This window comes from Myripristis murdjan, chromosome 21 (assembly GCF_902150065.1).
Source record: "Myripristis murdjan chromosome 21, fMyrMur1.1, whole genome shotgun sequence".
Taxonomy (NCBI): domain Eukaryota; kingdom Metazoa; phylum Chordata; class Actinopteri; order Holocentriformes; family Holocentridae; genus Myripristis; species Myripristis murdjan.
In genome coordinates, this window is record NC_044000.1 from 27,496,345 (window position 1) to 27,510,350 (window position 14,006).

At 43.1% G+C, this 14,006-nt stretch overlaps 2 protein-coding genes across 2 annotated transcripts; both read left to right on the forward strand.

Moving 5' to 3' along the window:
• The first annotated feature begins 178 nt into the window (after window positions 1-178).
• Window positions 179-6,344, forward strand: LOC115379511 (olfactory receptor 10J4-like). The gene is given in 5 exon segments (XM_030080219.1): window positions 179-251; window positions 254-472; window positions 475-694; window positions 696-1,076; window positions 6,158-6,344. Coding segments are annotated over 5 exon segments (1,080 nt in total).
• A 6,211-nt stretch (window positions 6,345-12,555) lies between these two features.
• Window positions 12,556-13,564, forward strand: LOC115379512 (olfactory receptor 142-like). Its single transcript, XM_030080220.1, is given in 5 exon segments — window positions 12,556-12,955; window positions 12,958-13,049; window positions 13,052-13,205; window positions 13,208-13,358; window positions 13,360-13,564. Coding segments are annotated over 5 exon segments (1,002 nt in total).
• Window positions 13,565-14,006: the final 442 nt, after the last annotated feature.

The following is a 14,006-nucleotide window of genomic DNA, read 5'->3' on the forward strand; positions in this document are numbered from 1 at the left end:
GACGCTGGAGATGACTGCAGAGACAACATGCCGAAAGCATTAAGGCTGTCCAAACCAGGTTTTATGTTAATGCTGAAAAGAATATGAAAAGAGAGATATCTCATTTCCTTCATGATTCACTCCTGCCTGTTATACTCACTGCATTTCAACAACTAACATTTAAATATCCACAGCCTCAATGGAAGATGAGTTTAATGTAACGTATATAACTCTTGGAGGGCATGTAGAAGTGCACAAATACAGATATCTTTATTTGTCATCATGTTCACAGTGTATATTCTGATCATTTGCAGCAATTCCATTATCCTGTGTCTCATCTGTATTCACAAAAGCCTCCATGAGCCAATGTACATTTTCATTGCTGCCTTGTTACTGAATTCTATTCTCTTTAGCACTGCTATCTACCCAAAGCTTCTGATGGACTTTCTATCTGAAAAACAGACCATATCTTATCCACTCTGCCGTTTTCAAATTTTCTGTATTACTCTCTTGGTGGAGCAGATTTCTTACTGCTGTCAGCCATGGCTTATGACAGGTATGTGTCTATATGTAAACCTCTACAATACTCAACTATCATGACAACAAAAACTATTATAATTTTTCTGGTTTTGGCTTGGCTGTTGCCTGCTGCTGAGCTTTCCGGATCAGTTCTGATTGCATATAATAGGAAACTCTGTAAATTTATTTTGATAGAATTTTTGTAACAACGGAATTACCAAACTTGGTTGTGTGAGCTCAGTAGCTTCCTATATATATGGTATAGTCATTATGATGAATATTGCAGTTGTGCCTATCCTCTTCATAGTTTTCACATACGCAAAGATACTTGTAATAACCTACCGGAGTTCTGCAGATGCCAAGAAAAAAGCCGCCCAGACATGTGTACCACATCTACTGGTTTTAATCAGCTTCTCCACCTTGAGTGTATTTGATGTTATCAGCAACAGAATGGAATCTGCAATGCCAAAGTCTGTACAATTAATAATGTCTTTACAACTGATTATATATCATCCTCTATTTAACCCAATCATATATGGGCTAAAAATGAAAGAAATTTCTAAACAGCTCAAGATTTTGTTCTGCCAAAAGAAATTAACATGTTGGTTTAAGAGCAAACATTTCTCATGTAATAACCAAAAAAGTAGAGGCAGGAGGTTCAACAGGGCAAACAGTCCACAGTAAACAACAATTAGAAGCTTCTTTAGTTTCAGCAAAAAAGTATGTGTTTACTGAAGTGTGGGTCCAGCCATAACCTCAGTCTTTATGAATGGACATCTTCAAAAGCTCATTTTTTGTCTGTGTGTAGACTGTTTTTGAAGACACACATTTATATACAGTAGACTGAGGTCATGAAGGAAACTATACTTTAATAAAGACATATTTTTGTTGCTAGAACTAAGTCAGGTCCTTTTGTTATTTATTATGAAATAACCATACAGAGAAAGATGGATATCCCGATTCTTTGAGGGTATTTCATGTATAATGGCCATTTGATTTTACATACACAGTAAGATATGACTGGCTCTTATACAATTCAGCATGAGATATTGTACTTACAATGACATCTTGATATGTTCTGTCATCATCATACAAAAATTGCTCTCGGTAACTTGTAGCAAAATGTGGCACCCTGTTACTAGTGGGATCAGTCATTCTCGTATTATTATGTCTCCTACCCAGTGCGTTGGCTGGATTGATCAAAACATGAAGTGAAGACCTCAGAGGACAGACACGCAGCCAGAAAAACGTATCCCTGATTGTTAAAGGCTTTGCCATGGACCTTGTATAGACCACAGACAAGTCAACCAAATAAAATTATCTTGAACGAACAAAAGTTGTCTTCTGGATTTCACTGTCACCGTACATGCTGTCTGTAAGTTCTGTCTTGTTTTTGACATTTTGTGCTGCTTTATGACACATAGCAGTGTTCCACAGATTTTACCTTACTTTTTGAAAAAGGTTAAGATCTCTGCACTGATGGCATCCTGCTCCAGTTCCATGCGGCCAGTAAACACTATAAAAGCTTTCCACTCATATTGTCTCTCAGGCTATGCAACGCTTCCCCAGGCCTCCTAACCATCTGTCTCAGTTCATTGCTAACAGCTGGTACTTGCTCTGAACATGGCCCGTAGGTGGTTTCTGTCTTTTCCACAATCCACTGGTAGCTACATCAGGCTGACCTGGGGTTTTTATGGACAATAGCACCAGCTGCATGAGTCAGGTTGAATTGGAGCTACACAGCCATGGTTTTCTTGGTCGAATGGTTAGCGTTTGCACTGTTTTCAAACTGATTAAGTCTTTGCATGAGCCTAATCCATCAAAAAGTCCAGATAAGATAAGATAAGATATTCCTTTATTAGTCCCACGGTGGGGAAATTTCATGTATTACAGCAGCAAAGTGGATAGCAAGATATGAAGCATAATTTACACTATAAACAGTATAAACAGATAATAAGTACCAAAGAGCAGTATAAACATTATAAACAAGGAATGTAGAGAAATACTATATGAACAATTTAAACAATAGAAGAAAATAACCTAAAACCTGGGGGACAACACACTCCGCCGGAGGTTCAGGGTTAGTGTGAACCCATGAGACCAAGTGGCAGAACCTGACACCTGGTACTGGGATTCAGGAACTGTCAGACTTGATCCAGCCTTATGGGATCACCCCTTCCCTCCCGTCTTTACATGTTATCTACCAGTAGTGAGAAATAAAGGTACGATTAAACTAGAAAAAGAATGGAAAAAAACGTTCAAGTGAACGGGAGCTGTTGCAACAAGCTGCCACTAGAGCGGCGCCATCTTGTCCTAGATCTGGCTGTAGAGTTTGGGACTCTCTCTTCGCTGTCCAAATAGTTTATCGTCACTATTGTCCACAAAGTTATTCCCATGGTACATGGTGCCATGGAACAGACCAAGAATTTCTCATTCTGGGCTGGCCAAATTCACACAAGTCATGCTCCCTTCCCCATAGCAGTGGTTGTAACATGGTGTAAGACAGATAACCGTGGACTTGCACTCCTGCACAACTGTGCCTCACAGGCTGGGGGAATGGAGCTGGTGTAGGGACAAATGCGGTTCAAATGTACCACAGCTACAGTTCACAGGAGTGAAAAGGTCAATGCCATGTGGTGTAAGCTGGACCTTGAGTGGCTGTCCATATGTCTCCTACAGCCACAGTCCATTTGTTGGAAAGCTGCAAACTCATCACCTGTAGCCTTTTCATGGCTGGCCCAAATGATGAAAGGGTTGGTTGCTGCTGAGTGTGGTGGGATGAGCAGCAAAGTGATGTTGAGCTGTGGTATCTGTGCTTGAGCCGCCACTCCATTAGTGGCTAATGTTAACTCCATATTAGTCAAAAACGGGTTGCTACAGTCTCTGTTGCCGGTGTATCCACCATTCACTTGGTTCATCATGTCCATGATAGCTCCAACAGTCTGTCTCACTGGTATCTGGCTTGTTAACTAGCTTAGCTCATAACTAGCTTTAGCAGTCCAAACACTACTGGAAATGATGAGGAGACAGCATGGTGTGTGCAGCAACAGGGCACCTTCTTTCCATGGACAGCGGCAAACAGTGTGCGAAATAAGGGGGAGCAAAGGGGAGCTCAGTTCCCCTAGTAGTGACATGAGCTCCCCTGGCTGGAAACATTGTGAAATTTTGGGGGAGCCGTGCCTGCTTGGTGCTGGCCAGCACCGCACGGAGTGCGTGGCCAGCCGGTCAGGTCTGCCGGATCTGGTTGATTATTATTATCAGTTGATTATTGATTGTGCAATGCCGCGATGCGCAGTTAATCGCGCTGCGCGCAGTAAACAATTTTGCGGAAGCAGGAGGACGGCATGATTTAAATCGTATCCACGTTCGCGCGCTGCGTGCATGACCGTGCATGTGCTCGTGCATGAGCGCCCGTACAGTACTGGAGCACACCCCCTCCAACCGTGCCAGAGTAATTTTAAGTTGATTTAATTAAACAGTCAAACCCCCCACCACTCCCACCCACCGGCTCCCCCCACACCCGCGGTATAATTTGCACACTGGCGGCAGACATAACTTTTTGTCCATCAACGCAGTGAAACTGTCTCCCTGGTCTAACTGAACACTTGTAGTTTAACTGTTCACTCACATACACTTTTCCTACAGTTGAAATCACATACAGTACTTTCAGCTCACTGATGCATCTTGTAGCTCTAGTGCTACTTGGAAGGATGCATCAAGAGAGGATTCTTTGGAGTCTTTTGATTGAGTTTGTGTCCACAGTCAGCACTATTTCAGCTCATCTTCTTCATTTTCATTTTCGGACGCTTATCTGGAACCAGGTCACAATGGCAGCCGGCTGAGGAGGTCAGCCCAGACAGTCCATTCTATTGCCACATCGACTGACTCCTCCTGGGAGATCCCAAGGCATTCCCAGTAGGGATGAGCGAGTGCACCACTATCTGTATCTGTTTAACCATCTACATTATCTGTATCCGTATCCGTACTCTGAGTGGGTGGGGCCGAAACCGTAAGTGGCCAGTGCTTAAACTGGAAGTTGGCAGGGTTTGACCGGAAATGGGTGGGGCTTAACCGGTAGGTTATATTAAGCCTGTAATTGATACAAGTTGATCAGAAGTTGCTATATTTATTGTTTATTGGAAAACTATTTTCAGAACAGCCTCAGAACTGAGCTTCAGACCAATGTTTTTGATCACAATAGTAAATGAACTATTTAAAGAACAATTTTTTTTAGAAACACAGAACATGAATAGTCTTAAGTGCATCAATGAATACAACACATGCAGTAGGCAATTATGAAGTACTAGAGAGAGAGTGCATATATATATACACTACTCACAAAAAGTTAGGGATATTTGGGTTTCGGGTGAAATTTCAGGATGAACCTAAATGCATTATAACCTTTACAGGTGAACTTAATGTGACCTTCTGTAAACTTTTGAATGCACATGTCAACTGTTCAATGTTTCAGTACTTTTTGCACAAGTTGCTGGTCTCTAACAAGGAGCTTAACGGCAAATTCACAACAGGTGTTTGATCCATGAATCGACCAATAAATTCCTGGTTCAATTAGAATTGTTGCCACTCAACTCCACTCCCATCTATCTCGCAACTGCCTCTATGAACATTTCCAGTCTGGTTTCCGCCCCCTGCCACAAGCACAGAAACTGCTCTCACTAAGATCACTAATGACCTCCTCATGGCAGCTGACTCTGGTTCACTTTCCATCCTCATCCTCCTTGATCTGAGTGCGGCCTTTGACACCATCTCTCACACCATCCTTCCAATAGATTATCCTCCATTGGCATCTCTCACACCCCCCTTGACTGGTTTCATTCATATCTCTCCGGCCGCCACAGTTCATTCGACTCAAGCCCTTCAATCCCAGCCTTCCCCCGTCTCTACAGGTGTGCCCCAGGGACTCTGTCCTGGGGCCCTTCTCTTCATTACTTACCTCCTTCCCCTTGGCCATATTTTCGCAAATTCAACATCCATTTCCACTGCTTCGTGGATGACACCCAGCTCTACTTATCCACCAAACCAACCTCCACCCTACCCCCGTCCTCCCTCACCGCCTGTCTATCTGAAATAAAATCTTGGTTACCCTCAAACTTCCTAAAACTTAACAGGATAAAACTGAAATCCTCCTCATTGGAACTAAATCTACATTATCCAAAGCCAACAGTTTCTTCCCTCACAATTGACAACTCCTCAGTTTCCCCCCTCCCCTCAGGTCAAGAGTCTGGGTGTCATCCTCGACAGCCATTATCGTTTCACTCTCACATCAGCAATATTACCCGGTCTGCATATTTGCACCTACGCAACATAAATCGACTCCGCCCCTCCCCTCACCCCCCACACACTTCCATCCTTGTTCACAAGCCTTGTCACCTCCCGCATAGATTACTGTAACTCTCTTCTTTTCGGCCTCCCTCACAAATCCCCTCCATAGCTCCAAATGGTCCAGACCTCAGCTGCCCGCATCAATCACCAAAACCCCTTCATTTCAGCACCTTACCCCTATCCTGCAGCAACTCCACTGGCTCCAGTAAATTCAGAAATAGACTACAAAATCCTCTGTTACCTTCAGGCCATCCACAACCTCGCCCTCCCTATCTTTCGGACCTCCTTCACATTGCCTCATCTCCTGTTCCCTCAGATCCTCCTTCTCCATCCACCTCTCTGTGCCCCTCGTCCGCCTCAGCACCATGGGGAGCAGAGCCTTCAGCCACTCTGCTCCCAAACTCTGGAACTCACTCCCCCCGGACATCCGCAACATCGACTCTTTCCCTCTGTTCAAATCTAGACTCAAAACTCACCTGTTTAAAGCTGCGTACTCCCTGTAATTGCATGTTTCCTTTGTATTTGCATTGTTTCCTTTGTATTTTAGTTAGTCTTTTACCTGTGTTTTTATTGCTGTTTCATCTTTTGTAAATGTTCCTTGAGTGTTTGTGAAAGGCGCTTATAAATAAAATGTATTATATTATTATTATTAGAATTGGTATTTAAACAGTCCTCCTCATCAAGCTGTCACATTTTGACATCATGAGACCAAGACGACACTAACAACTGATCAACAGTACCTCGCCATTGCGAGGCTTCAACAGGATGTTCTCGACGGAAGTGGCACTGGCTTAGAGTGTCACAGAGTGTCATCAGCAGGTTGCAACAGAGATACAGAGAGACTGGAAGAGTCACAGAAAGGCATAGAAGTGGACGTCCTTTGGCCACATCCCACACGATGACCGCTTCATTGTGAACAGTGCCCTGCGGAACTGGATTGATGAATGCCATTCAACTCCAGGGCACGTTTAAGGGAGGTGAGAGGCACCCAAGTGTCACATCAGACCATTCGAAACCGTTTACATCAGCATGGTCTGCGTGCTAGACGACCTGCAAGGGTACCTGACCACACACCAGGCACAGTGTCATCGTCTTGCATGGGCCAGGGAGCATTTACGCTGGACGAGGGACCAGTGGGCCTCAGTGCTGTTCTCTGATGAAAGCCGATCATGTTGAGCGAAATGATGGCCGCAACGATGTGGAGACATCAAGGAGAGTGCTATGCATCAGCCACTGCTGTCACCAGACGAGCGTTTGGTGGTGGTGGTGTTACAGTGTTGGGCAGGTGTGTCTAGTCAGTACAGAACTGCCCTACACTTTGTGAATGGTACAGTGACAAGCCCATACTACCTGAATAACATCATTAATCCAGTCATTGTGCCCTGCATGAACAACACAGGCCTAATTTCATCTTCATGGACGGACAGTGCTCCAGCTCATCGAGGTCGCATCATTAGGGAACGGCTGTGGAGACTGGGGTACGCTCAAATGGAGTGGCCTGCACTTTCTCCAGACCTGCATCCCATAGAAAACCTATGGGATCAGCTGAGTCGCCGTGTAGAGGCTAGTAACTCTGTACCCCGGAACCTCAATGACCTGAGGGCCACCCTTCAAGAAGAGTGGGATGCCATGCCTCAGCAGACAATAAGTCGACTTGTGAACAGCATGAGACGTCGTTGTCAAGCTGTAATTGATGCAGAAGGGCACATGACAAGTTATTGAGACATTGACATTTTTTGTTGTGGTATACCCACCACTGTTGTTGGCTTTTGTTTCAATAAATTGTTTGAGATGAGGAAATCACCAGTGCATGCTTCTACTTAAATGCCCTACTTTCATGATATAATATCACTGTAGCGTGAACTTTTTCCATTTTCCATAAATTTCACCCGAAACCCAAATATCCCTAACTTTTTGTGAGTAGTGTATGTAACCCCAGTCGTGTAGCTAGTAAATATGAATTTTACAGTAATGATGGTGTCGTAGTGCACTGAGACGGGGCCTGAGTTCGTCTTTTAAGGGCGCTATTTACCTGTAACAACTGTTATAATAATATCAAATAATTGGGCGGTGCCTCCATTAAACAACTAAGAAGTAAACAGAAATTGTGGATACTTCCTTTTAAAAGTAATGTCAATTTAACTTGTGGTACTATCACTTACCCGTAGTTAACACAAAATATAACCTTTGCAAATGCAACACAAGATGTAATTCAAACAAATACAATTATTTATTTAAAAAAAAAAAAAAAAGATTTTTCAAAAGACATTAATAGTTCACTGCTGACCTTGTAAACCATAACAGCACTCACTATCATTCTTAACAAGTGTACTCCGACTGTACACACAAATTACCACTGTTAAATCCAGGTGAGAAAATATAAAATCAAAATGTGCATAGCCCACACACACACCACACAATCACACCGGGCTTCCAAAAGACAAATAAATAAACGATGCAGGCCCGGACGGTGCTTGGGTGCGTTGAGGCCAAAACAAATGGCTGCTTCACTGGGTCTATCCAGCGCAACAAAAAAAAAAAGAAAGCACGTGCAAGTGTTTAGAGTACTCACAACTACCACACAGTCAGAGATGAATGGGGGATGGGGAAGGGGCAAGGTGCACTTTCCGCGCCAACGGAATGGCGGTACACAGCCGGGGCGACAACCACGGCTCCCAGCACCACAGCTACAGGTCTCTACCTCTATGGTCCAGGGCTCTCCGGGCCTCACTCTCTCCCTCTCCGGCAAATGCGCAGTCCTAAATTACATAATTCCACTTACTAATAGAAATATAGGCTACGTCATAGCAAAAACCACAGTACACATTACACAAATTAGCTATTGCTAGCTGCAATGCTGAACAAGTGTGAAACTTCGTGAGTGGCTAAGCTAAAGGCTAACAGCGATAAGCAATTCAGTGCGTCGTGTACACACGACAAACAAACAACACTCAAATATATCAAAATACATGTTTTTACCTCCGACAAATCCTCCGAGGCTACACAATCACTGCAGGACGACTCTCTGTCAGTCTGGGCATTAGGAGTGCTATTTTATTTTCACTTTACAGCGATCCTACTACTCGGATGCCGACAAAATGGCTTCTCTCTATAGCTCACCTCACTGCGCCACTGAGCTGATGCTAAGCACCTCCTCCTACACCAGGTGAGGATGGATTGGCTAAGGACCACAACATAACAACAAAGATAAGAGAATAAAAGATATTTCACTGCCGCACAACAAATGTGATATCATGACATTTGTACCACCAACCCACTATAATGAATTTTAAAACAAACCCCACTCTTTTATTCTGACTTTTAACAGTAGATTAAATGACTGTTTTTAACATGTGGTACTCCAACACATTTAACATATTTACACTTAATAAACTTATTATGTACTATTATTTATATTTTTAACAACATTTTAATACATGTATATAAAAGAATGAAATTAAAGACCACAGGGCTACATACACACACACACACACACACACACACACACACACACACACACACACATCTTCTATGTAGACAGACAGATAGATAGGATAGATAGATAGATAGATAAATAGATATAGGCCTATATATAGCTTAATTTGTAATATTTATACTACTACTATATTTATTTTTTCTGAACTACGGTGAGAAGTGTCAGACTCTCAGTGCATGCAGCCAAATAAAATACAAATAATAAAGTCCTTTGTGGTTCAGCTAATGTGTGTGTGTAAGTGGTGTGTGTGTGTTAAGACAGTGACTCTCGCACTGTGTCCAGTACGAGCAAAGTTTTCCAACTGACTTTAAATCAAAAACCAGTAAGAGCGAGCAGATGGTAAAAAAAAAAAAAAAAGCGTTGTGTCGGCAGTGAGAGACACAACATGAGTCACATTCAGCCCCAACCCCTAACTCTGCTCAAAAGCAGCACATCTCTTACCAATCAAGGTTTAGCAGAAACTCTACTGACCATCAGTGATTACAAACCAAGGGAAGAGCGAGCTGAAAAAAACATGACCGCTACTGAAGAGAGACGCGACACGTGAGCTGCCACACCTGAGTGAGTGACAGCTGAGGGTTGTCCCTGTGTGTTGTGGTGTGAGCGGGGACAACGGCGTAGGGAGGGCGCTGTGTGTGACTGTCCTATCACACATGTGGACACAGTCAGCTACCCCAGTGAGGATTTTCATTCAGCACGAGCACGGATATTGACTCATATTACTCGGATCATACTCGTACTCAGCAAAAGTGCTTTATCCATACCAGATAACGTTTCAGCGCGAGTATCCAGCTCAACCCTAATTCCCAGGCCAGCAGGAATAAATAATCCCCCCAGCCAGTCTTGAGTCTGCCCTGGGGTCTCGTCCCAGTTGGTGTTGCCTGGAACACCTCCACCAGAAGGTGACAGGAAACATCCTAAATAGATGGCCCAACCACCTCAACTGACTCCTGTCAATGTGGAGGAGCAGTGGTCTCTACTCTGAGATCCTTGTGGATGTCTGATTTCCTCACTCTGTCCCTAGGGGTGCATCTGACCACCTTGCAAAGGAAACTCACCTCAGCTGCTTTCTATCTGCAATCTATTCTTTCAGTTCGCTACCCAGAGCTCATGACCATAGGTGAGGGCTGGAATTAAACTGATTGGTAAATTGAAAGCTTTGCCTTTTGGCTCACTCCTTCTTCACCACAAAGGTCTGGTACAGTGACAACATAACTCCAGCCATCATCCAGACCCACTGTTTATCTCCACTCAAGTCTCCCTTCACTGTGAACAAGACCCCGAGATACTTGAACTCTTCCACTTGAGGCAGTTACTCACTCCCCAGGAGAGGGCAACCAGCTTTTTCTGGAAGAGAACCATGGCTTCGACTTAAAGGTGCTGATCCATGAAGATCACAAACAGAACTGGGGACAAGGAACAACCTTGTGGAGTCCGAAACCCACTGGAAACAAGCCTGACCTACTGCCAAGAATGCAGACTATAGCTCATCACTGTGGTTACACAGGGACGATGGGCGGCAGCAGCACAACCAGTGCCTCATACTCCTGCAGCACCATCCACAGGATCCCTTGGGGGACATGTTTGTAAGCCCTCTTCAAATCCAAAGAGGATTTAGACTGGATAGTCAACTCAAGGAAGGCAAGGGCGGGATCCACATGTTCCTCATGATTTTGAGTTCGACAATTGGTTGGAGTCTCCTTTCCAGCACCTTGGAGTAAGCTTACCCAGGGAGGCTGAGCAGTGTGAATCCCCATATTAGGACTACACTTTCCGGTCCCTCTTCTAAAAATGGGGACCACTATCCCTGTCAGCCATTCCAGGAGCACTGTCCCCAATCTCCAACACAACACTGAAGAGACATGTGAGCCCATGACATCCAGAGCCTTTGACACTTCAAGGTGGATCTTGTCCACTCCTGAGCCTTGCCATTGCAGAGTTTCCCAACTACATCAGTGATCTCTGCCATGGAAATAGATGAAGGGCAGGTTTTGAACAGGGTCCATTCAGACTCCATGTCGCTAGCCTCCCTCGATATCAAGGAGAAGAGTTGAAGACCTTTTGGACAGAGTTCTCAGCCAGAAGTCCACAGTTCACCCTCACTACCCACTAGTATTTACCAGGTCTGTCTGGCAGGTTCCCCTGCCATCTGATCCAACTCACCACCAGGTGGTTATCGGTTGACGGCTCTACCCCTCTCTTCACCCAAGTGTCCAGAACATAGAGCTGTAGGTTTGTAACAACTACAAATCGATTGTTGACCCCTGGCCTACAGAGTTTTGGTATCAAGAACATTTATGAGCCACCTTATGCTCGAACATGGTGTTCATTATGGACAGTCCATAGCCGTTCCTCCCACTCACACCCCTCCAGGTTTCCCCATCATTGCCAACGTGAGTGTTGCAGTCACCCAGCAGCACCACAGAGTCCCCTATGGTGTCTTCACTAGGACACTTCCCAGTGCCTCTAGGAAGGTGTCAAGATGGTTAGGGTTGAAGTGTCATATTCAGATGCCAGCCTGATTTACTTGCAGCCTCTTGAAGACCACAGAAAAAAGGGACGTATAAGAAGAGAAAAAAGGACATGTATCTTCCAAATGGATACATGAAACATAATCAACTGATATAGTTTTCACACTGATTGGTCAAAAGTAGTGCATTGTGTGATTTAACATGTGGAACTGTCATACCTAGACAATTACACAGTGTTGGTGGAGATACACACTGTACTGGATGATTTATCTAACAGGTTTAATCTGTCTCAGTTCTAAACGGATTCTTGAATAACCAAAAGTATCAACTATAAGCATTCAGTTAATTATGAAAACAAACAGTTCTTGACAGTGGACTGAGGTCTTTGGATCCCACAGTATGTTTTCTCCAAAATGACTATGTATGTCCCCTAGGCCTAGTGTTGAAGGGATTCAAACTAAACTGTCAGCTGCTGATAGGTCCTGATGAAGTGTTTAATGAGATCCATAGAGGATGATCCATTCTGATAAAAATAGCCCATCGTCCACAGACTCAGACAGTTCACTTCCTGGACGTTGGAGATGACAGCAGAGACAACATGCCGAAAGCATTAAGGCCATCCAAAACAGGTTTTATGTTAATGCTGAACAGAATATAAAAAGAGATATCTCATTTCCTTCATGATTCACTTCTGCCTGTTATATTCACTGCATTTCTATCACTAACCTTTAAATATCCACAGCCTCAATGGAAGATGAGTTTAATGTAACGTATATAACTCTTGGAGGGCATGTAGAAGTGCACAAATACAGATATCTTTATTTTGTCATCATGTTCACAGTGTATATTCTGATCATTTGCAGCAATTCCATTATCCTGTGTCTCATCTGTATTCACAAAAGCCTCCATGAGCCAATGTACATTTTCATTGCTGCCTTGTTACTGAATTCTATTCTCTTTAGCACTGCTATCTACCCAAAGCTTCTGATGGACTTTCTATCTGACAAACAGACCATATCTTATCCACTTTGTCTCTTTCAAAATTTTCTGTATTACTCTCTTGGTGGAGCAGATTTCTTACTGCTGTCAGCCATGGCTTATGACAGGTATGTGTCTATATGTAAACCTCTACAATACTCAACTATCATGACAACAAAACTATTATAATTTTTCTGGTTTTGGCTTGGCTTTTGCCTGCTGCTGAGGTTTCTGGATCAGTTCTGATTACATATAATGACAATAAAAACTCTGTAAATTTATTTTAAATGGAATATTTTGTAACAATGTAATTTCTAAACTTGGTTGTGTGAGCTCAGTAGCTTACTATATATATGGTATAGTCGTCATGATAAATATTGCAGTTGTGCCTATCCTCTTCATAGTTTTCACGTACACAAGATACTTGTAATAACCTACCGAAGTTCTGCAGATGCCAAGAAAAAAGCCGCCCAGACATGTGTACCCCATCAGCTTGTTTTAATCAGCTTCTCCACCTTGTGTGTATTTGATGTTGTCAACAACAGAATGGAATCTGCAATGCCAAAGTCTACATTTAATAATGTCTTTACAACTGTTTATATATCATCCTCTATTTAACCCAATCATATATGGGCTAAAAATGAAAGAAATTTCTAAACAGCTCAAGATTTTGTTCTGCCAAAAGAAATTAACATGTTGGTTTAAGTGCAAACATTTCTCATGTAATAACCAAAAAGGTAGAGACAGGAGGCTCAACAGGGCAAACTGTTTACAATAAACAACAAATAGAAGCTTCTTTAGTTTCAGCAAAAAATATATGTTTACTGAAGTGTGGGTCCAGACATGACCTCAGTCTTTATGAATGGACATCTTCAAAAACAGTCTGCACACAAACAAAGAATGAGCTTTTGAAGACACACATTTACACTACTCACAAAAAGTTAGGGATATTCGGCTTTCGGGTGAAATTTCAGGATGAACCTAAAATGCATTATAACCTTTACAGGTGAACTTAATGTGACCTTCTGTAAACTTTGAATGCACATGTCCAACTGTTCAATGTTTCAGTACTTTTTGCACAAGTTGCTGTTCTCTAACAAGGAGTTTAACGGCAAAATTCACATCAGGTGTTTGATGCTCCAGCTCATTGAGGTTGTATCATTAGGGAATGGCTGCTGGAGACTAGAAAACCTATGGGATCAGCTGAGTTGCCGTGTAGA